Below are 24,481 nucleotides of genomic sequence, written 5' to 3' on the forward strand. Positions count from 1 at the left end.
CTATCACGGGAAGCCATGACTGGTAAATCATGGAAGTCCCATAATTTACAATTTATCTGGCTTGTTTTCTAGTAAGGTAATTGAATATGAATCTCTAAGAACTGTCTAAGTGATAAGTGGTTTTATCCCTTTGTTTGAGATTGTTACAGATCTGGGGGCGCTTGGGTCGCTCAGTCGGTGAAGTGTCTGCCTTTGGCTCAGGTCATGATCTCAGGGTCCTGGGATCAAGCCCCATGTCAGGCTCTCTGCTCTGCAGTGAGTCTGCTTCTCCCTCTCCCTCTGCCCCTCCCCCTGCTCATGCTCTCTCACTCTTTCTCTCAGATACATTAATAAAATCCTAAAAAAAAGAAAAGAAAAGAGAAAAGAAAAGAAGAGAAAAGAGAAAAGAAAGAAAAGAAAAGAAAAGAAAAGAAAAGAAAAGAAAAAAGAAAAAAAGAAAAGAAAGAAAAGAAAAGAAAAGAAAGAAAAGAAAAAAGAAGAAAAGAAAAGAAAGAAAAGAAAGAAAAGAAAAGAAAAGAAAAGAAAAGAAAAGAAAAGAAAAGAAAGAAAAGAAAAGAAAAGAAAAGAAAAAAATTGTTACAGATCTGGAACAGTTCTAGTCCCTCTGCTTTCAACTCAATTCAACATTTATTGAACATTTATTATGTACTGACTGGCAAGGCACAGTTTCTGTTTTTGAGGAACTCAAAAATCTAGTAGGAAGATAGTCATTAGAGAGATATTTATAATACAGTATAAAGCGAGCAATAATACAACTATGTAGAAATATACTGATGCGAAACAAAGCAGGGAGCGATCATTTTGTTCCAGAGGTCGGGCGAGGCTGTACAGAAAAGGTGGCTTATGACACAGTTTTGAGAGATAAATGGTTGGCTTGGTGATCAACAGAAGATTAGAACATTTCAGGCAGAAGGAGTCACACGTGCCAAGGCATGGAGGAGTGAAACAGCATGAGAGGGCAACTAATTTCATTTTTCTGAGGCTGAAATGATGGCCTCTTAATAGGAGACGTCATCTCGGGCCAGTTTGAAGGGCCTTGTGTGATGTGCCAAAGATTTGGATTTAATTCTGTAGGCTATGAAGGGTCATCTTAAAGGTGCTTTTTTTTTTTTAATTAAACTTTTACTCTGAGAAAATTATAAATTCACATGCACTTGTAAGAGATAATACAAAGACTTCATGTACCTTTTACCCAGTTTCCCCCATTGGCGACATTTTGTAACATTATAGTACAATATCACACCCGGGATGGTGACACTGAGGCAGAGCATTGCCATCACACAACGATCCTTCCAGGTACCTGCCTATAGTCACACCCACTTTCCTTCCCAGCCCTCTCCCTCCTTAACTCGTGACAACCATTAATCTGTTCTCCATTATCTATAATTTTGTCATTTTAATAATGCTATGTACATGGAGTCATACACTAAAATATAAACTCTTGGGGTTGGCTTTTTCACTCAGCATAGTCCAACAACTCATGTTGTTGCATGTATCAGCTTGTTCTTTTTATTGCTGAGCAGTATTCCATGGTATGCATATACCACAGTTTGTTTAACCATACACTGAATAAATAAGTTCTGAGTTCTTTCCAATTTGTGGCTATTATGAATAAAACGTCTATGACTATTCATACACAGGGCTTCTTAAAATGTAGTAAAATACATATGATATAAAATTTACCATCTTAACCATTTTTACGTGTAACCAAGTTCCATGGCATTAAATACATTCAGGTTGTATCCACCTCCAGAACTTTTTTTTTAAAGATTTTTATTTTTATTTATTCATGAGAGACAGAGAGAGAGAGAGAGAGAGAGAGAGGCAGAGACACAGGCAGAGGGAGAAGCAGGCTCCATGCAGGGAGCCCGACGTGGGACTTGATCCCACGTCTCCAGGATCACGCCCTGGGCTGAAGGCGGCGCTAAACAGCTGAGCCACCCGGGCTGCCCCCAGAACTCTTTTCATCTTGCAAAACTGAGCTGTGTACCCGTGAAAGTAATTGCCTCCTCCTCTCAGCCCCTGGCATGGTTATGATTCTACTTTCTGTCTCCATGAACGGCTACTCTAGGTACTTCATGTCCGTAGAATTCTACAGTATTTATTTTTCTGTTCCTGGGTTATTTCACTTAGCATCATGTCCTCAAGATTCATCCATGTTGTAGCTTATGTAAAAATTTCCTTCCTTTTTAAAGCTGAGTAACATTCTACTGTATGCACATTTTATTCTGTAGATATTTTGCTCATCCATTCATCTACTGATGGACACTTGGATTGCTTCCAGCTATACCGCGAATAATGCTGCTATGAGCAGGAGTGTACAAATATATGTTTAAACTACTACTTTCAATTCTTTGGGGTATATACATACTCAGAAGTAGAAGTGCTGAATCATTTGGTAATTCTATTTTTAATTTTTTGAGGAACTACAAAACTGTTTTCTATGGCTGTGGCACCACTTTACATTCCCACCAATAGTGCACAAGGGTTCCAATTTCTCCACATCTTTGCCAACACTTGGGTTTTGTTCTTTTATACTAGCCCTCCTAATAGTTGTGAGTTCACATGTACAGGTTTTTGTGTGATAAGTCTTCAGGGATGCCTGGGTGGTTCACTGGTTGAGAGTCTGCCTTTGGCTCAGGGCATGATCCTGGATCCAAGGACAGAGTCCCACATTGAGCTCCCCGTGGAGAGCCTGCTTCTCCCTCTGCCTATGTCTCTGCCTCTCTCTGTGTGTTTCTCATGAATAAATAGAATCTTTTAAAAAAAATTTTTTTTAAGAATATAAGTCTTCATTGCTCTGAAATAAATGCCCAAAAGCGCAATTCCTGACTCACATGGTGCTTGCATGTTTAGTCAAAAAAAAAAAAAAAAAAAAAAAAAGCCAAACTTCTTTTTGGTATATTTTTTATTGGAGTTCAATGTACCAACATACAGCATAACACCCAGTGCTCATCCCATCAAGTGCCCCCCTCAGTGCCCGTCACCCAGTCACCCCGTCACCCCATTCCCCCGTCCACCTCCCTTTCCACTACCCCTTGTTTGTTTCCCAGAGTTAGGAGTCTCTCATGTTCTGTTACCCTCACTGATACTTCCCACTCATTTTCTCTCCTTTCCCCTTTATTCCCTTTCATTGTTTTTTATATTCCCCAAATGAATGAGACCATATGTTTGTCCTTCTCCAATTGACTTACTTCACTCAGCGTAATACCCTCCAGCTCCATCCACGTTGAAGCAAATGGTGGCTATTCATCCTTTCTGATACAGCCAAACTTTTTAAAAAGTGGCTTACCACCAGCAATATATGAATGATGCAGGTCCTCTTCATCCTTCTCAGGATTTGGTGTGGTCACTATTTTTTTTTATATTAGCCATTCTGGTAAATGAGTAGCAGTATCTCATTGTGGTTTTAATTTGCATTTCCCTAATGACTAACAAAGTTAAATATCCTTTCAAATACTTACTTGTCAACTGTATATTTTCCTTGGTAAAATGTCCTGTCTTTGGTCAACTCTGAATGGGTTGTTTTTCTTTTTTATGTTTGAGTTTTGAGAATTCTTCATATATTATAATACTAAAACTTTTTTGGATAGCAAAATTATTTGCAAATATTTTCTCCCACTTTTTGGCCTGTTTTTTCAACATCTTGGCAAGGTCTTTGCAGAACAAAGGTTTCTAATGTTGGTGAAGTCCAATGTATCAATTTTTTTCCTTTTATGGATCATGGTGATAAGTCTTTCTTTCCTAGCACTATAATCCCATGATTTTTTTCTATCTCTTTTTCTAAAAATTACATAGCATTATGTTTTATGTTTAAGTTCATAATCCATTTCAAGTGAATTATTATATAAAGTTTGAGACTTAGGTTGAGGTTTGTATTTTTGCCTGTGGATGTCCAAATACATGAGCCCATATATTTAAAAGGCTATATTAGCTCCATTAAACTGCTGTTGTACCTTTGTCAAAAATCGGTTGGACGTATTTGTGTGAATGAATCTATTTCTGGCTTCTCTATTCTGTTCCATTGACCTATGAATCTATCCTTTTACCAGTACCACCTAGTCTTTATTACTGTAGCTACACACTAAGCTTTGAAATCAAATAGACTGATTCCTTACACGTTGTTCTTCTTTTCCAAAATTGTTTCAGCTATTCTAGGTCCTTGAATTTTCATATAAATTGTAAAATAATCTTGTCTATATTTACAGAAACTCTCATTGGGATTTTCATAGGAATTGTGTTAAATCTGTTTATCAGTTTAGGGAGAATTGACATCTTCACTATGTTGAGTCTTCCAATCGACGAATACAGTATTTGTTTCCATTTATTTAGATTTTCTTTTACTTCTTTCATCACCTTTGTGTAGTTTTCCTCATTTAAGTCATATATATTTTGTTAGATTAACATCTATGTATTTCACCTTTTTTTTTTTCTTTTTAGAAAAGAGAGAAGGAACAGGGGGAAAGGCAAAGGCAGAAGAAGAAAGAGAATATGAAGCAGGCTCCACACCAAAAATTGAGCCTGATGTGGGGCTCAATCTCACAACCCTGAGATCATTACCTGAGCTGACATCAAGAGTCTGATGCTGAACCAACTGAGCCACTCAGGCGGCCCTACACATTTCACCTTTTCTGAGCAATTGAAAACATCACTGTATTTTTTATTTTGATTTTTTATGTTTATCTTATATCCTATAACCTTGCTGAACTCACTTATTAATTCTAAAAGGTTTTTAATAGATTCCTGATAAATTTCTACATAGACAATCATGTCTTCTGCAAACAGAGACAATTTGATTTCTTCCTTTCTGATCTGTATGCATTTTATTTCATTCTCTTCCCTTATTGCACTGGCTAGAACTCCCAGCACAATACTAAGTAAAAGGATGTGAGCAGATATGCTCATCTCACTCTCAATTTTAGGGGTAAAGCATCAGTCTACAGTTAGCCGTGGTTTTCTTGTAGATGTTCTCTATCATATTGATGACAGTCCCCTATATTCCCATTTCCCTGAGAGTTCTTATCATGAATGTTGAATGTTGTCAAATGCTTTTTCTGCATCAGTTGATATGCTCATATGATTTTTTCTTCTTTTGCCTGTTAATATGGTGAATTACATTAATTTTCAATACTGAAAGAGAATCAACCCCACCTGGCATGGTGCATAATTCTTTTTTACATGTTGTTGAATTGTTTTGCTAATATTATGTTAAAAAGTTTTACATCTGCATTCATGAGGATATGGGTCTGTTGTCTTTCTCTGGTTTTGGTATCAGGATACTACTAACTTCATAAAATGAATTGGGAAATGTTTCCTCCTCCTTATTTTCTGGAAGAAATTATGTAGAATTGGTACGAACTTTCCTTTAAAAATTTGGTAGATCTTTCCAGCTAAACTTACTGGGTCTGGAGATTTCCTTGGGGGAATTTTTAATTATTAATTTAATTTTCTTAATAGTTATAAAGCTATTAGCTACTTCATAATTGGTAAGTTGTAGTATTTTGTGTTTTTCAAGAAAGTGATCCATTTTATCTAAGTTTTTAAGACTCCAAGTTCAAGCAGAAGTCTCAGATCCAACTCCTCACTCTGTACAGCCCAAAGCCTGAAATCTTTAGCACATGTACTAGATCCCATGGCCTTGGCAATACCACTCTCATGCAGCATAGCTACAGAATCAGCAGCATGTTTATAGCTTGCTGTACTAATATTAAATTCTTCCTTCATTTCCACCTGCAGAGTTCCTTTTTTTTATTGCAAGTTTAACTATGCATTTTAAAGTATTTTTTAAAATATTTTACTCAGCATTTCTATATGCTTATGAAAAATGGAAGGTTTTCAGACTATCCTAGTCCATCTTTTGCTGGAACTAGAAGCTTCATCCAAACTTTATTCAAAGGAGCATATATTGAGAGAGGAAAAGAGGAGGTGCTTGGCATATAATAGCCAACCCATTCTTCCTTGCCCTCCCTGAGGTTACATTACACACAAAAAGATTTCTATTCATATTTTTAAGTTGTATAAGCTTGTACACATGTAGTAAGGACTAAATATTTGCCATTAACTCAATAAGCTGGACTACAATTCCCATGAAGGAAAAAGAAATTAGTCTGCATTTAAAGGGAAAAAAAGTCTAAAGGAATATATGTGAAATGCTGAAGGGAAAGGTGTCAGTAGATAGCAATGCAATTAATGTGATGATCGAGCTGCTCTGTATGAGAAACTGGGAGGAGTGTCTTTCAATTCCTAAGAGGGAAATGGAAAAACAGGGGAAAAAGTAGAGGAGTGTAGGCAAAGAAGGATCCAGGGGTGGTGGACCAGGAGCTACATGAGCAAAGTGGTCTTTAAAAAAAGTTTTGTTGGTGAGATGGATGAAAGGGCTATTGAGAACAAAACTCTGAATTAAAATTGTCTGCATGCAATTGCATATTGTAATCTCTCGTGGATCCCTAATCTTCACTCAAGGTCTGCTTTCACCAACAGCCTTTGGTTACTCCAAAAAAAGAGAAGGGGCTTTGTTCCACATCTGAGTCTATGTCAGAGCAGATCAGAAGACAGCTACAAGCAAATAGAAGGAAACAATCAATAGAGGTAGGAAATCAGGGCAAGGAGAATATTAGATCATCCCTAGTATTCACAGAAACATTGAGGAGTGCTCTGAAATTCCAAAGGGCACACAATAGCAATTTGGGCCTATTTACCTAAATCTCAATGGACCTCCAGCTGACATCTGAGTTACATATCATCCACAGGCTCCTAGAAGCTACTTAGAGTATCACCAGACAGTCCACTGATGAACCAATGGCTAGCATATTGTAGACCAAGTGATATAGTGGTTATATTCAAAGACCCAAATATATACACTCAAAACAAGAAAATCAAAGTGAGGCTCAGTTCTCCAAACACACATGCTTCACTATGTGTCCTTCACTATGACTGTGACCATCAACCCCTTCTAGGCCAAGCTGAGTTTTCCCCACTAGACAGGTTCTTGCAGAGAGCTCATGACCCGTGACAGAAATGCTTTAAAGATTATCTGATTTTACAAGAGGTAGTGAGCTTTGGACTGGATAGTTTTAAGTTCTAGTCTAACTTGAAATTGTTCAAATGTAAGATAATGAATTGATGGATCTGTTTACTAAACCAAACAGGTTTGCTTGGCTGATAATGACTGGATTTGATGAAAGCAATGGAGAAAAAGGAGTAAGATACAATGTGGAATCCCTTGTGATCAGGCAGACAAATCTTGGGTTAACAAAAGTTGGGGAGTAACTGTCTATAGTTCTGAAACACAAATAAGTCATGACAAAAACTAGAGTTTGAGGATGACAGTACAGGTGATTTGGAGGTGCAAGCAAGAGGCAAGTGAGCCAGCCAGACAGCTCTTATAATGATGTTATTGTGATGGGGAAAGGCCAAGAGTAGACAGGAGATGACCACAGAAAGAGAAAAAGATAATTATATTCAAGAGATGTTACAGGGCAATGCCAGTTGTAACAGTTGAATTAAGGGGTATCATTAGACTATTTTCCTATAATCACTTTCAGTCATCCCCTACAATCCCTCCCAATTAAAATAAAATTAAATTAATAAGACACTATTCTTTGATAAGGGTAATTAACATTTGCATATATATAAACAAGTGTCTACAGAAAAATAATATATATTATAAGTATCTATAGAAAAATGCTAATTGTATTATTATTCTATGATCTATAAACAGGGTGCTTCACTGCACCCTGGCTTCTGCCTCTACCCTCATCACCACCATCACAACTAAAGCAGTTGTTTGGAAACTGGCCTACATAAGAATCACCAGTATTTTTTGATAGGACCCACCCCAGGAGTCTCTGATTCAGCAGATCTGGTAAGGGGTCCAAGTACTTGTATTTCTAACAAGTTCCAGGGACCCCACTTTGAGGACCACTGAGCTAGATTGCTACCCCTAAGCCCTTCATGCACAGAAATTCTAGGGCTGCCACTGTTGAAGATAAAGTTCCAGTTTCTGCTGTAACAAGTGGAAAATGAAGATGTTCAGTCATTAAATACCATTGAGGTAAGACCTAGAGCTCTATACAGGATCTGAACTTTTTAGAAATAGTTAAGTGTTGTTTAAGACAAATCAGAAAGGGAGACCTAGGTGACTCAGCAGTTGAGAGTCTGCCTTCGGTTCAGGATGTGATCGTGGGGTCCTCAGATGGAGTCCCACATCAGGCTCCCCACAGGGAGCCTGCTTCTCCCTCTGCCTATGTCTCTGTGTCTCTCATGATAAAGAAATAAAATCTTAAAAAAAAAAATACAAATCAGAAAATCTCCAGATCTAGTTCCTGCCCTATTCTGGGCTCTGTAAATGGCTCTGGTTCATCCATACTACATGCCCCACCCCTGAAAGCACAGAATCAGCCACAGCCCACTGTTTAGAGCATTTCTCAGCCCTTCCTCCCACCCATTTTCTCTTATCCTTATTTTCATCATCATGGTTCCATAACCCATCCAACTCCAACTCAAGCTTTTAATGCTCGCAACAGACCCTCCTTGCTATGACAAGCAATTTCTTTTTTTTTTTTTTTTTAATTCTTATTTACTTATGATAGTCACAGAGAGAGAGAGAGGTAGAGACATAGGCAGAAGGAGAAGCAGGCTCCATGCACCGGGAGCCTGACGTGGGACTCGATCCCGGGTCTCCAGGATCGCGCCCTGGGCCAAAGGCAGGCGCCAAACCGCTGCGCCATCCAGGGATCCCCGACAAGCAATTTCAAAAAGTTCTCTGGCTAGACTCCAGCACTCTGTTGGAGATAATTTTGAGTTTGCCCTGGGGTTCCACAATAGGTTTCATCATGTAATAGGTGCTGGCTCACCCTCTACCCCAACCCCAGAGCTCACCCTCACTGTACTGCCTCTGCCCATTCTCTACCCGGGGAAGGGGATCATTCACCCAGATTATACACCTAGTACAAAAATAGCAGGGGACTCTCCTTTGGCTTTAAAATCCATCCACACAAATTATTCCAGCTCTTCAACAGGATAATCTGTTTTCAACGCTGCCTGGATTTTTACTTCCAAAAGCAAAAGAGGTCAAATGGGGCTCCATTTCCTTAACTGCTTTTGATCCCACTATTTTCTTTTCAACCATTGCTCACCTCCCAAGCATAGGCTCTTCCAAAGCCCTGGACTGTCTCCACAAAAGTCCACTGCACTGAATGTCTGCCTGAGTCTCCTCGAGCTGAGATACACACCAAATTCTGGACTTCTGCTGCCATGCTGTGGCCACAGCTGAACACTGCATGCAGCCTTTATTTCCTAAAAGATTGTACCGCCCTTTTATTTTTAATTTTTTTAAGATAACATTACCTTAGTTTCAGGTGTACAACATAATGATTCAATATTTGTATATATTGTGAAATTATCATCAAAAAATCTAGCTAACATCTGTCACCATGCATAGCTGCAATTTTTTTTTCTCGTGATGAGAACTTTTAAGATGTACTCTCTTAATTTTCAAATATCCAAGACAGTATCATTAACAATGATGTCACCATGCTACACATTGCATCCCCATTGCTTATTTATAACTGGAAGTTTGTACTTTTGACTACCTTCTCCCACTTCACCCACTCCCCACATCCCATCCCCTATCTACTTCTGACAAATACCAATCTGTTCTGAGTTTGTTTGTTTTTTTTTGGGGGGGGGGAATTATTATTTCACATGGAAGTGAAATTATACAGTATTTCTCTTTCTCTGCCCAACTTATTTCGCTTAGTATAATCACCATAGGATGGACCTTGAGGGTTTCTTTGTTTGTTTTAAGATTAGAAACTACCTTCTTCTACCTGTTAACCTCCACTCACTCCCTAAGCCTCAGCTAATGCTGGTCTCCTCCAGAGGGACTCCCTTGAATCTACTTTACTCCAGGTCAGATGAGGTCTCCCCATCTGGTTCACGCGGCTCCTTGTAGCAACCTCTAGCATTTCCCTCCACATGCTGCACTGGAGCCGTTTATTTCTGCATCATCTGGTCAGACTGTGAGCTCTCTGAAGACAAAATTACTCATGTGTGTGTTTCTAGGGCTTGGCATGGAAAAGTCCTTAATTAAAATATGTAAAAAGAAGGAAGTAAGGAGGGAGGGAATGAAGAGGGAGAGAAGACAGGGAGGAAGAAGGGAAGGAGGGAGGGGACAGGAAAGGTGATAATATATGCAGTGACCATCACCCATACTTACTGAGCAGTGTGCAGACACCATGCTTCATATTATTTATCCTGGGTAATCAGAGCTATAGCCACCTCAGCTGCCCCAGCATCATCCAGTGACTGGCCTATTGGGGGCCTCCTGGACCCTGGTCCTTCCTATCACCCATGACCAATATTTGTTCTAACAGATCGGTGACCACGTCACATGTTTTTAAGTGTTTTAGCACTCACACCTGCATGAGATCATCCACAACCAATTTGGAAGCAAGCTCTAATAATGGCCTAGAATCCCGATGCAGAAGGTTTGGCTTGGATGGGTAAGTTACCAGGCTGAATTCACACAGAATTCAGCACTCCTGGACATAGAACCCAAGCCCCAGCCTAACCTAGAGCCTGTGTCCAAAATGGCCTCTGAACACCCTGATAGGAGTGAGTCGGAGACCCTTGAGGACATACTCAGGAGTGGTTTCTGGAGTGTGTGTTCTGGCAGCAGGAGAGCCTACCCCCGCTTATGAAGTGAGGATGAGGGGGAAAAGTGGGGAATGGGGCTGGCAGGTACAAGTTTATGCTGTCTTCCCTAAACAAGTCATTGCTCCTACACCAGGCATGGTTAGTATAACTCAAGCAAGTGGGGTGGGGTTCCTGGACTCCAGGAGCCTACTCTCTAATGGGGAGACTGACACACACATAAAACAGGCATCTCCAGGGAGGAGGACTCTTCTGGCTGGCACTGGAGGGCAGCCGTGTCAGCATCCCAGATGTCTGGACCAGCAGGGAACCCAGCCCCACAGCCAGCTGACTTTATCCCAGAAGTCCTGGGATGTCAGGAGCTCCAACCTGAGGGGGGCCCCAGGAGTTCCTCACCTCAAGGCCACCTCTTCATGGCACAGCTGTGGTCCCCAAAGGCCACACCTTCAGCTCTAAAACAAGGCTGAGTGCCAGTTGTGAAAACCTTTCAAAGGCTTCCCAGAATCAGGGTACATTTCATGGGCCAGCACAAAGACCCCCCTGGGCTGCCTCTCCTTTGTCCCTTCTGTTTTACATATTGAGAATATATTTTCAGATGTCTGGGGAGAAAATTAAAAGGTCTGATATCAATCATTTTCATCATAGTAAGAATGAATCCCTGTGTCCTCACTCCAAAAGGAATTTGCATTTCAAGTCTTCAAGTGATTCACTTATTTCAGGGAATTCCTGGCATCAGTGAGCTGGTAAAATGGGACGTTTGAGGAAAGGTCTTCCTAATCCAGATGGAATCAACTTAGAGAAGGTCACTGCAGTGTAGATCCTCAAACCCTGCCCTGAGCTGAAGCTTGAGCATCTCTACTACCAAGCTGGCAGACCCCCAAATCCCTGTGCTACAGAGCTGGGAAATTCTCCAGCCCTCAGACCTGGGAACAGCCAGGATTTGGAGTTGGAAGACCTAGAATTCCATCAGTGTGCAATTCTTGATGTCTTCTCCCAACTTAGTAGTCCTCATTTGTAAAATAGAGACAGCTCATGATGTGAGCACCCGCTATCAGCTCTGCAGGCGGTACTGAGGTGAGGTGCTCTGCAGGCTCATCACCCCTCAACCCTGGTGCTGATGCAGGGGTGGGAAGTCCCCACACACAGGAGCTCCAGCCCCAGGACAGCTAGCCACATGATAGCTGCCATTCTAGACCATTTGTGGGTCCAAAGCCAATGTATCTTGGGCTCACACAGTACCTTATGATCAGGGTCACTCTCAATTCCTCATTCTCTTGACATCATCATTCTTCTGTAGGTGTTGGAGGAGAAGATAATATTCTCCACTGTCTCTGAATCTCATGCCCCTCTCTCCCTCCCTCTCCTTCCTTCTCCTTCCTCACCTCCACTCTTAGACGAATGACTTCCTGGTTACTCTCCATGCCCATGGATATTAAGCAAATGCTCTGGTTAAGATCAGGTTGATCAAAAGCCACTTCTAAGCATAAAATGATGGGCACAAGGTGATAAAAGGGCCCTGATAGGATCCAGAGACTCACAAGATTCACCACGCAGTGTCCACCACCACTACTATTTGATGCCACATCAAGTGTCTCCAATCTAAAGGTGACAGTAACTGAGCTTGACCAGTGGACTCTGGTATTGATTTCTTTGAGGAAGGCTCAGTTCTGGGTAGTGGTGTCAACCACTAAGTGATAGGGGTTCCAAGAAGAAAGCCACGCACAGGTTGGTTATGTTGCAGAAGTAACCAGAATGAGGCCTGTGAGGCTAGTAAACCAGCTGGCCAAGGCGGAATCAGAAACCACCCCTTGGGGATCCCTGGGTGGCGCAGCGGTTTGGCGCCTGCCTTTGGCCCAGGGCGCGATCCTGGAGACCCGGGATCGAATCCCACATCGGGCTCCCTGCATGGAGCCCGCTTCTCTCTCTGCCTGTGTCTCTGCCTCTCTCTCTCTCTCTCTCTCTGTGACTATCATGAATAAATAAATAAAATCTTTAAAAAAAAAAAAAAAAAAAAAAAGAAACCACCCCTTGGAAAAGCCAAATGTTTTCATGATTCCTACACTCTACTTCCCTTTTGTTCTCCTTTAGGATTTCTTGATATAATCAACACAGCTCATCTCTTGCAATATGGGGAAGCTGAGAAAAGTACACTGATTCAAGCATAGGCAAAATCTATAGAGAAATGAGAAGCATACTCCAGAAGCATCAGGAATCAGACTATGAGACCCCCAAAGAGAACGAAACTTGGGTATGATTTGGGAGGCCACAGGTCCAGCCCTTCCCTTCCGGCCCTGAGCTTTTTTCTGTAGACCACCCCACCCCCCATCTCAGTGGGTACAGTTTTCAAAGCATTTACAGCCTATGTTCTTGTTTCCCATCCCATCAGGCCTACATCCACGCTGGGCAGTGCACAACATCAGGACTCTATGTGTGTCTTCGTGGGTGCCAAAATTAGAGAATGTTGCAGAACCTCATCTTCTAGCCTCCAAAGAAAAGTCTGTCATCCAAATCCTTCCAATCTCCCCAAATTGAATATTTCATTCACACCATACCACAGCCTCAAGGTCATTTTCGATATAGTTAAATAAATAGAGTACCAATGAGACAATGTTACATTAAGAATTATTTTTTTCTACACGAGGTTCTGGGTTTATTCTCCATTATCTCCACCAAAAAAAAAAGAAAATATTTTTTTTTCTTCTAAAGACCACCTAATTTTCTCTCTCTAGTATTTGCTACAAAAAAATTTAGGGGGGAAAACAATTTAGGAACTAATGGTACCATCCGACTCCCCCCTACCCAGGACATTGCACAGTCAAGAAATTCTTTTGCCTTTATTTTGGTTCCAGAATCAGCCCAACTTCAGTGGTTTGCCACTAATTGCGTTTAGCCTGTATATTTTGTTTCTCTCATGTCCTCACTTATCTGCTATGAATAAGCTTTCAAGTGACATATCCTTCCAACCCAGACACACAACTCAGAAGTTTTGTGAAAGTCATTTACAAGCGAAGTCACCTTCATCTGCCTGGAAGGGACCAGCTGCTCCAGCTTTCATTCTGACTTCATGGTGATGCCCCTTGTCCCATCCCCTTCCCACATATTGCAATGAGCATCAAAGCACCAGGCACTCCCGCAGAGGCGCACGCAACACAATGCACACAGCGTGATTGGGTTACCATTCCAGCTTATTAATTTGCCTGACTACTGCTCAGGAGATAAGAAACAAAGGGACTAAAAGCATATTCATCTCCTCATTGAGCTGTGGGATGAAATCCCTATTTTGGAAAGTAATGGCTCCAGGTAGGAGGGCCGTGAGAAGCGAGGGTTTTATTACACAGCTCCTAAAATGTGGGCACTTAAATGCTCGTGCATTATCATGTATTATTACAGTTCTAAAAAAACCATTTCTAGGAATCAATCCCAAAGTTTTGAAGCCTCCCCCAAAAGAGCTGGAAGGCATAATTCTAGAAGAAGGCCCTGTAAATAGAGAAATTATACTTTCTATTCTATGCGTTAAGGCTTACTATGGCGGAACCCACACTCAAGACTTGATCTGCCTTATTTGATCGACCTTCTGTAATAACAATGCAGTCACTGAGAACCTGTGTACCATGACTTCAAAAATAGGTAACTTTTTGTATAAAGGAGAGAAGATGGGTATGAATTCTCTATTTTTCAGATGGAAAAACTGAAGCCCAGAAAGCATCAGCAAAACTACTTTAAGCAAAAGGCAGCAAGTAGTGATAGTGCTGGAAAGAAAAATCCATCTATTTTGATGGTCAGTTCACCATTTCTCTACTCTGTGGGGAACATACCCACCCAGCCCTGCTCAACCTCTTGTATTTCTGCTCCCTTATTGGCATCTGGGTTTTCCTTCTAGGGAGAGCATTAATTGGCTGGTCACACTGGCATAGAAAACACTGAGGGCGTTTGGCTCCTATTCTCCCATTATGATCCATCTCCATTTCATCCTGGAGATGAAAGAGTCAAGAGAAATCGATGGGAAACTCCAAGGCCCTTACGGGATTCCTGTGCCCAAGGAAAACAATTCAACCTATCTGAGCTTCAAAATGTCACCTAAACGAGGTAAAGCCAGTGGAGGCAGCCCATAAAGCATCACATGTGTGATGCTTTCACACATGTGTGGACCTTGGCAACTACAAGCATTTCATACACTCTTTGTCACACTATCTTCATAAAAAGCCCACCTCTACTGTGGGGCTCGCTGAGGGGATTCCCAGTGAGCAGTTCTCCAACTCAAATGTGCACAGAAATCACCAGGGATTTGTCGCATTCAGATTCTGATTCCTTAAGCCTGGGGCTCTTCATTTCTAAAAATCCCCAGGTGATGTCAACTCTCCAGCTCCCAGGACCCCACTCAGAATAGCAAAACACTGGAGCATAGTTTGATGAATGACACACAGTTCTAAGGATTGAAAAGGCAATAGCAATGAATAGCTCATTCTCGATGGGGCTCAAATGAAATATTAACCTGTTGAAGATATCTCTTATATTACTCTTTTATTGACATTGTTTTACTGACACCTGGCAGCATTACAAAGGTGTACGATGCAGGCAAAAAGGCCTCTGAAGGAGCCCAGGAAAGGAGTAAATAAGCTCTACTCACGAGAGAAGCGGGCAAGTGGTCTGGCAGTCTTGTCTCCAGCTTCATTTGCAACTGGAAAAAAAAAGCAGACAATGCAATAAGAACAAAGCACATAGTCCACAGAATATCCCCAACCTATAGCTGACCCTCTGGATGATTTGACATTAAACTATGTTTGAGGATCTTTGTAAGAGAATAAAAGCAACTTCACTCCCTCTCTTTCTGTATTTCCAGAGCTGTTCTCAATGTCTAAATTAGGGAAATGCCTTAATCATTTTGATGAGTACATCTGAATAAAGCTGGAGAGGACCTACACAATATATAGTTTACTATGCCTATAGGTATTCGTTGGCTTGTACCCACATCATAAGAGAGTATGGTGAATGCCTGAGTTCCAAGTCAGTGTATGTTCAAGCTTCCTCTTATCAGGCCGTTAAACGCGCCCACCCCATAAATCCAGTCTGCTCAGATGGACAGGGGCAAAGCTAAGACAGGATTTCAGAAGACAACAACAAGGTTAGTTTTTATTAGGAGAATATTTAAATGTAGATACTAACAAGCAGGGTAGAGTCATAATGAATAGCCCTTATATTTATAAACACCATCTTTGGGATTCAAAATAGAGATCAATCATTAAGTAGAAACACAAGTTTCACTCACTTCAAATATCACTTTTAATGCCCATAATGATAACAGCTTGGTTTTTTGATATATTCATAGTAAACCGGCACAAATATTTGTGATCAACTTGAACAGAGCACCCAAAGCAATTAATCGGAAAAACCTGTTCACTTTAGCTTACAAAACAAAACAAAACAAAACAAAACAAAACACCACTCACTATATAGGCAGAACAAAAGGGATTGCTAGAGTAATCCTTAATGTAGGCAAGTTGCAATAGCCAGATAAAAGAAATAACTACTTCATAAACATTACATCAATTTGCAAAGAATGGAAGGAGTAAAAAAAAAAACCTTTCACCCTCTCACAAAGGTAGTGACTTCACAATTCACTCTCTGTCTACCTTTCCGTCATTTACATTGCCCATTGTCTGCACTTTGTGGATCACAAACAAGATATTATACAAAACGACCAGCAGAGGGAGGTGACATTGCATCCTGCTCCTGTTACCTCCCACACCCCAGCATTTCAAAAAGAAAAGAGGGCAAGAGAGGGAGGGAGAAGCCAGCCCTAGTTAGTATAGTATAGACATGAGTTTCCCTGACCTTGAGTTCAAATCATTTCCTCTTTAGACACCGTCGGTCTCTAAAGAAAGAGCGCAAGGCTCTCCCCACCCCCCCCCCACCCCCCCCCGCTCAAAATACTTGCTGCAGAAACTGATGGGCTGCTGTTAAAGCAGGAAAATGAAGACCCCTGCCATTGCTGAAAACACCAGCAACCACTAAAATGTTCAACTTGGAGAGTGAACATTTTCCCTGTGGGAAGGAAGAGGAGCAGTGACAATACTGTCACCATTTTACAAGCAGCAATGACTATTTCCTGGCCCAAGAGCTTTTTCCTCCTCTCCTTGCCACCCAAACCAAGGATGGGGACTGCTGACCCAGATCCAAGTTACACCAGGAGAGGCAGGAAGCAAGATCTAGGCCAGTGAAGTACCCAGAGAGTTGGCTCTACCCAGAAGGAATCTGAACTATGCCAGCGGTATTATTTTTCTAAACGCAGACCCAGTGCCACACTCCCTTACTTAAAGGTCTCCAGGGATGCGCCAACATTTACAAGACACAATCCAGCCAACGTGACCTGGTATCCAACACCTGATCCCATCTATTCTTCTCTTAGATATTATGTGTGTATATCTATTTATTTATTTATATCAATTGTTTTAGATTCAGATTCTAGAATAGTCTTGGATCACAGAATCCAGGGGACTTTCCATCTCTAGTCCAAGAGGACTCCCTGTAAGATTCAAGAAACAAATCTTTCACTCTACTCTCCAAGGAGTTCCACTCTTTCTAGGTCAGGGATTTGCAGCCCTGGCCACACATTAGAATTACCTAGGGAACTTCTTAAAATCCTGATGCCTAGGCCACACCCCAGACCAATTAAACAGAGCCTTGGGGATAGGACCCAAGCATCAAACCTGTTAAGCTGCCAGGTGATTCCACTGAGCAGCTGAGAAGTACTGCTAGATGGTGTAACTTCATACATCTTTATGAAAGCAACATTCAGGAAGGAAGGTGTGGCTCAAATTCCTTCGAAAATAATTACCCCTATTCAGTTCTTCTTTTCAAGACGCTTTTGTTTTGTCATTAAAATCCTGAACAGGGACATGTCTCTGCTTTAAGAAAAAAAAAATCAACTGTTAAAACTGCAAATATAAGTATGGGGACCCATTAGTGAGCAATTCTTCAGACTGTGAAGGATTTTTTTTTTTTTTAAGGATTTCTTATAAAAAGGTTGCCTCCAGCCTCCAACACATGTGCACCGAGCACCAACTATGAGCTCAGCACTGGGCAAGGCTCTGGCTGGACTGCAACAGTAGATTTCACTCAGTCTTGACATACCAATAAATTAGGGAAGAAAGCTATGCCTTCGAATCTGGGTTTACCCCAGCCTGATGAGCTAGGGAATTGATTCGATGATGATGATGATGATGATGATGATGATGATGATGATGATCTAGATTCCTTGGTCCCAGCCCAGAAACACTAATCCTTGCAAGTGGGGACAGGAGTCTGGGTTTTAACCAATTGCCTCAGAAGCTACACTCACATGTGAAAAGCAGTGTTCTAAACAAAGTGTGCCCCTGATATGTCTGTTGTATTGCACACCCTCCACCGCCCACCCTCTTCCAATAAATAGCCAGAAGCAAATCTTAAAGGAAGATTTGCCATGGAGACCGGTGAGAGGGAGGCAGGAGAGACAGGAAGTTAACTCAGAACAATGAGCACCCCAACCCCAGGCAATGAAGGTGGTGGTGATGACCGAGCTAAACTACAAACAATCCAGGCCATCAGGACAGGATGGGAGGGTGGTCCAAACAGTTGTGGTGGTCACCTGGGCAGGTGCACACTGCTTTGTAACCAAAACTAGCACCAAAAACACTGCCACCCTTGTTTTGAAAGCTCTGGCACCTGGGTGAGGATAAACGCAGCTGGGGTGCTGGGTGCCAGGGCGAACACACAGTAAGCAAGCAAGCTGGGAACAGGGCCTGGCCTCCTGAAAGGAAATCTGCCCAATGCACTGGCTGTCTGCTGCTTTGCCACAATCTCTGAGGCCAGCCCAGGGACCCTCTCAAGGTGAGGTCAGTCCTTTGAGAAGCCTGGTTGCTGGAAAGCCAGGCACAAGGGACTCCCAGAGAAGAGAGGCTTGGAATGAGGTTCTAGGCACCTTCCTAAGTTACTATAAAAGATGAACTCACAGCTGTTTGGCCTCACCTCACACTGCCGTCAGCTTGAGAAATCCCAAGCAACAGCAACTGGATGGATGCTGGGGAGAGAGTCTTGGTCCAAGATCGTCATCTTTGCTTAGCTGTCACCTTCTAAGTAAGGCCTTCCATGACCATTCCGTTACTAAGGTCACAATCCCCAACTCCCCATCTTCCTCTGCCCCCATTCCCTTTCCCTTCTCTATTCCTCCCCCCAGCACTGTCACCTTTCATATGCTCTGTACCTTATTCATTGGGCTCATTGCCTTTCTCCTTCCACTACAATGGGTTCTCTGGACCAGCACCAGGGAAGAAGGTCATGATCATGATCACATGATCATGGTGATGTGATCCAAACTCTGAGCATGGATTCTCTGTCAGTGAAAGAACTACTACATCCACAGGGCCTAACCGCCTGGCACACAATATTTATCATATGAATCAATGACCAATCTTCTACCAATGTACCATGCAGAGTGCAATGGGGGCCAAGAACTGGAAGGAGAAGTGGAAGGGGACAGTGCAAGGACACTAGCACAGAGTGAGCACTTATATGTTCTGTAAGAACCAATTCGGCCTTTCAGAAATATTTATCAAGCACTGACTAAACTGTAGATACCAGGTAAGGCTGTGAACAACCAGTCCTGGCCCCTGCCTTCGCCCCCAGCAAGACTGCCATTCCCATTTGATAAATATTCAAGCCACTGGAATTCAGAAGGGTCGGATACCTTTACTAAGACCACACAGTTGTGTGGCAAAACTCCAATCCAAAGCTAGTTGTACCTGGCTCCAAAGTCCATTTCCATTTTGCCTCTTTTGCTTTCCATAAAGGGTAGGCGGAGAGGAGCCATGCTTCAGAGAGGGCTGCATCCAGGTAAGGGTCTTATTGAGGCCTTCCCGTCTCCCTCACACCTCTAGGCCCCGTGAGAGCCACATACTGGCCTACTGAGAGTGGGGGAGGTCACCTGCCTAGGACCTCATACCTGCCACAAACCCAGAGACTGCCAGCAGAGAGGGATCCTTTTGTGAGGTGGATGCTGGTGCCAGGACCCACAGCAATGGCATCCAGAATAGGGAGACGCTAAGAACAAAAAAGCTTCACTGCCTTGTTCATGCAAGAGCCCCAGCTACCAGCTGGCTCCCTAACCCTCCCACACCCTCCTTAGGTAGAAAATAGTGACAAGGGAATAGAAAGAAGAATCAAATTCATGTTGGCATGAGAAGCACTACAACTCATAAAAAGAGCCTCAGGAGGCCTATTCTCTTTAATAGGTGAGGAAACTGACATTCCAAGAGATCAAGTGACTTGTCCAAGATCAGACCGGAGCCAAGCAGCAGAGTTGGAAACATCCTTTTCTCCAGCTCCAAGCCCAGCGTTCTCAGGAAGAGGGATGCGGTCAATCTCTTTAACTCCTGCATCGTGGTGTGTCCAGCAGGGCGTAAAGGGTCTGGCTTCCTTTTTCCCCACTGGGTTTGATAGATATCAATGCCTGACACCCCCAGGATCCACCTTAAGCACAAAAATGTGTAACTCTAATTAACAACGAAGGCTGACAAAAATGCTGTGTGGAGGAGGCTTCTGATGCCGGGTCTGAGGTATTATCAAAGCCTGCGGTGACCGGGGTGGGGGAGGCCAGAAGGCGACGTGGAAAAGTCCCTGACAGCTTGGATGACACATCAAAGAATAGGGCCACAAAGTGTATAATTCACAAAGATAACTGAGTTAAACACTTATGTAAAATATGTTATTGGGGTTGCTTAAAAAGAGAAGTGCTAGCTATATAGTAACTAAGGGTCAGACTAGGCGCTGCTCATTTCTTACCTGATTTTCTCTTCACAGCAACTCTCTGAGGATATTGCTATTATTTCCCCCATTTTCCAGACGTGGAAACTGAGTCTCTGAGACCTTAATTGCCTGAAACAACCAGGGAGCAGCAGATCTGGAAACTGAATCCAGCACTACCTTACTCCAGAGCCAGTGCTCTTAAACCCCGGTGCTCTCCCTCGCACTTCCAACACTGTCAGCACCTGAATGGTAGTACTATTTGCTGAGTCCTACTACCACCCAGGCCTGGTGGGGGAGGCCCTTGTCTCAACTCAGCCTCAGGTTAGAAGCTCACAGAGGTATGTAACCCCTGCTCTTCTGTTCCTGAAACGGAACAGAGCTCTGCAATCCAGCTGGAATTTGTGTCCTAATGACATAAAAGACATCGCCACCCCTCAGCCTCTTCCTTTTCCCCCTTCTATATTCAGAGATGCTCAGCATCGCCTCATTATACCTTCCGGGCCAATTTGGCTGTCAAGTCGACTCTGAATCAAGTTCTTGCACAAAAGAAAATAAAACCAATTTGTAGTGATGACTCATCAGTGCTGATAATTTGAGAGTGGCAGGGATGGTGCACCTCACAGGCCCTTCTCTCCTAGGGTAACAGCCAAACCCTTACAGAGGGCAGGGCTTGCCGGCCAGAAGGCAGCATGGCTCACTGGCTCACTCGGCCCAGGGTGCGACGAAACACACAGAAGGGAAATCACACAAGCCTTTGCCAACCTGAGAAGACAGCTTGGGAAACATATTTCCTTTACTTTCTTTTTTTTAATTTGGAGGAATTTAGGTCATATGGGAAGACTCACGAAATGTATTTCTTTCTTCCCTGGTCCTGATTTTATATATTTGCTTATTTACCTCTATCCTACCTCATTCCACAAATTATGTTTTTGCTGCATGTACCAATCCTTCTATGGAACAAAGTGGGATATTAATAAAAAAGTGAAATGTATTTATTTCGATCACGTCCTTGCTTCCATTTCCTGATCCTTTTTTCCAAGTTGTCGGTTTCAAACTGACTTTTCACGGCTTCCTGTGACTTAAACCAAACAATTGATTAACCTCTGTTGAGTCTCCCCTGCACCCGCTCTTTCTCGTCACTGTGCTGAATGCAAGGATGGACATTACTGGTGTCCTGGAGTCCAGCCGAGTCCCAGAGGTCAGGCACGGAGCTTCCTGACATGGATACTGGTAGAGTTGTTGCAATGTGAATGTAATGCGGTACCTGGTATTTCTGTGGAAACCACCTGGCCAAGGTACCAGGCCCTGACCTCACAGAGCCTGGGGCCGAGCTGGGGAAACATGATATTAATACATGACCTGATCCAAACTCTGCTGAATGCTAAATGAAAGGTCCTTGTTCATAGAAGAACAAGAATCAGAACTGTATGGGATTAAAATCCAGGATCAAGCTGGCTGCTCAAACTGTTGGCTAATTACACTTCACTCCAGACAAGGCAAAGAAAAATATACGGAGAGGAGGAACACGAAAACCCTACATCATGCCAGGCACTCACAGGAACTTCACATCCATAATTTTCATTTAATTTTCACACCATCCCATGAGGTGAGTCTTATTACCCCTATTTATAGATGAGAGGACTGAAGCTTAGAAAAGGCAAGTAACTTGCCCAAATCAGGGCTAGTGAATGGCAATGCTGGGCTTGAAACCCAGTTCTGAGAACCCTTCTCTTCTCTGCAGATGCCATGGCTGGAATGCATGTTAAAAGGTCCAACCCCACACATCCTGTTAGGATTCCCTACAACATCCCAGACATATGGATGGCATACTTCATACCTGAATCGCCCCTATGGATGGGAGCACATACCCCTGGAGATAGGCCCCTTCACCTTTAACCCATTCTACACCTTAGAGGGCTCTTCTTTGCGATGATGACATCTAAGGGATCAATCAGTCTTTGACGACAACTGTCATAGCCTCAGCCCCTTGAGCCGTCTCACCCCCACACTGACACTCCCCCAGTTCCCTCCTCATCTGACAAAAAATAACTAGATGCCTTCTCCCACAAAAGTCAAGTCACTTAAATCAGGGCCAGAGGAAGAGAATATATGTGTTATTTTAAATACGCCTCAGCACCCCACTGCTTAACAACATTCACCAACACAATGGTCTTCAGGCCAAGCCGAAGTCTCAGCTTCTCAGAAGACAAAGGGCACCTGGGAACCATCTTCCGGACTATAATCTGGAGCTGTCCAAACGGACTGAGCACTTTCAGGAAGGCTGCTGTCTGAAGCGCCCCACCTCAGACTCCACTGTGCACACAAATCACTTGAGGATCTTGTTAATATGCAGATTCCGTTTCAGTTGGTCATGCGTGGGGCCCGAGACTCTGCATTTCCGACAAGCTCCCAGGTGATACTGATGGGGCTGGTCCAGGAACCCCACTCTGAATGGCGGGGTGTTAAAGGACGTAACCCACTCTGAAAAGGAGCAGCCAAGCACACTTTCTAAGAGCACTTTGGAAAGCCCCAGCATGGTTCTGAAAATGCACACTATGGAGTTTAACGTCCAATTCCCTTGGTTTCTTTTAGCAGTTTTGTCAGAAAGAACTGTTCACAGCAGGGCTTTGGAACCTACCGAAGGACAGGTACTGAGAGTGTATGCATGTAAGAGGGACTGAGCAGAGAGGGAGGGGGAAGCTCAGCCTCCTCCACGGCACGACAAAGACCAGAGCTGAACTAGAAAATCACTCCCCATCCAGAGCACGCGGCCAGCAGGAGGGCACAAAGCCCAAAACGAGCAAAGAGCTCCTCAGATCCAAGGTAAGAAGTCAACCTCCAGCCAGGACTCGCTGGAGCTGCTCCATTTTCATGCACGCTCCTTGCAGGACCTTGAGCTCATGAGCGCGAGCGTGCACACTCCGTTCCCGAGCTTGGCTCAGGCACACACAGCCAGCATTGCTCTGTCCAGCAGCATAGATCATCACGCCGTCACTGACTGGCTGCGGGCTGAGCAGATCAAAGGCATCAAACAAATAAGACTAGGCACGGGTCACTGTACCCTTGGACAAGGAACTCAGATGTCCACTGGGTTGAGCTCCCCATAGGAGAGCCCACATCTGCCCAGGCGATTTCCCTCCGGGCTCGCGCAGGGTCTGCACACTAGGTGGCTGAATGGAGGGCTAGGAAGGAGTGGAGGAAGCCAGGCCCGGCCATGAAGCCACAGAGGCCCTGGGGCAGAGACCAGCAGGACGCTGCGAGCTCTCCTCCTCTGCAGACGCCAGAGCCCCATGGCCAACTAGTTAAAGGCCGGCTCTTAGCTTGGCAATTTATATTCTCAGCTGGACGGATGTTTGGGAACCATTTGCGGGAGAGGGGTCATAAATTGGAGGCAGGTGTCCTAAGCTTGGCAAGCAAGCGTTTAAATTGAATTCCCTTGGGAAGAGTTCACCACAGTTGCATGGATCCCCGCTGCTCTCACCAGTCGGGCTTCATCCCAGCTGCCTACCTGAGACACGGGCATTAGGGCTCTCAAACTACACCTGCCAGAGGAAAACTGTGTTTCTCCTACAAACTTCCTCTTCCCCACGCATTTCCCATAAGTGCCACCTCCTTTCCCCACCACAGGTGATCAGGACAAAAATATGTGAAGTTACCCCTATTTCCATTCCTTCCTTCATACCCATAGCTCTTCTGCCAATAAACCCTAGAGTACTTATTTCTAAAATATATCCTAATTCCTACCAGTCCTTCTAGCTCCTCTCCTAAAACTCTGGCCCTTTGTTTTGATGACCTCAACATCATCCCGGGGTCTCTCCCTCCACTCTTGCCTCTTCTCTGCCTGCCACAAGTCCATCAGACTGCCTGGCTTCCCTGCTTAAATGCCTCTAGTGCTTCTCATTGTGTTCAAACTGCTGCCTCCACATCCCTCCCTGATCTGACCTCGTCTCCTCTTGTGCTAGTTGACTAAGCCGTAGCTACCCAAGCCTCCTTTCTCACTCCCAAAGCCACCAAACCTATTCCCATGTTTCCTGCTTGGAATGCT

General features: G+C 43.3%; 1 protein-coding gene across 4 annotated transcripts in view; it reads right to left on the bottom strand.

Annotated features, from left to right (window-relative positions):
* The window catches only part of PDE1C (phosphodiesterase 1C), a 490,416-nt gene that overhangs the window by 385,889 nt on the left and 80,046 nt on the right, over positions 1–24,481 (bottom strand). For all 4 annotated transcript variants that reach the window (XM_025464556.3, XM_025464557.3, XM_025464558.3 and 1 more), the window contains exon 2: positions 15,284–15,334. In XM_025464556.3, coding sequence (XP_025320341.1) covers positions 15,284–15,334 — 51 coding nt within the window. The remainder of the gene's footprint in view (positions 1–15,283; positions 15,335–24,481) is intronic.

The sequence above is a fragment of the Canis lupus genome, chromosome 14 (genome assembly GCF_003254725.2).
Source record: "Canis lupus dingo isolate Sandy chromosome 14, ASM325472v2, whole genome shotgun sequence".
NCBI classification, from domain to species: Eukaryota; Metazoa; Chordata; class Mammalia; order Carnivora; family Canidae; genus Canis; species Canis lupus.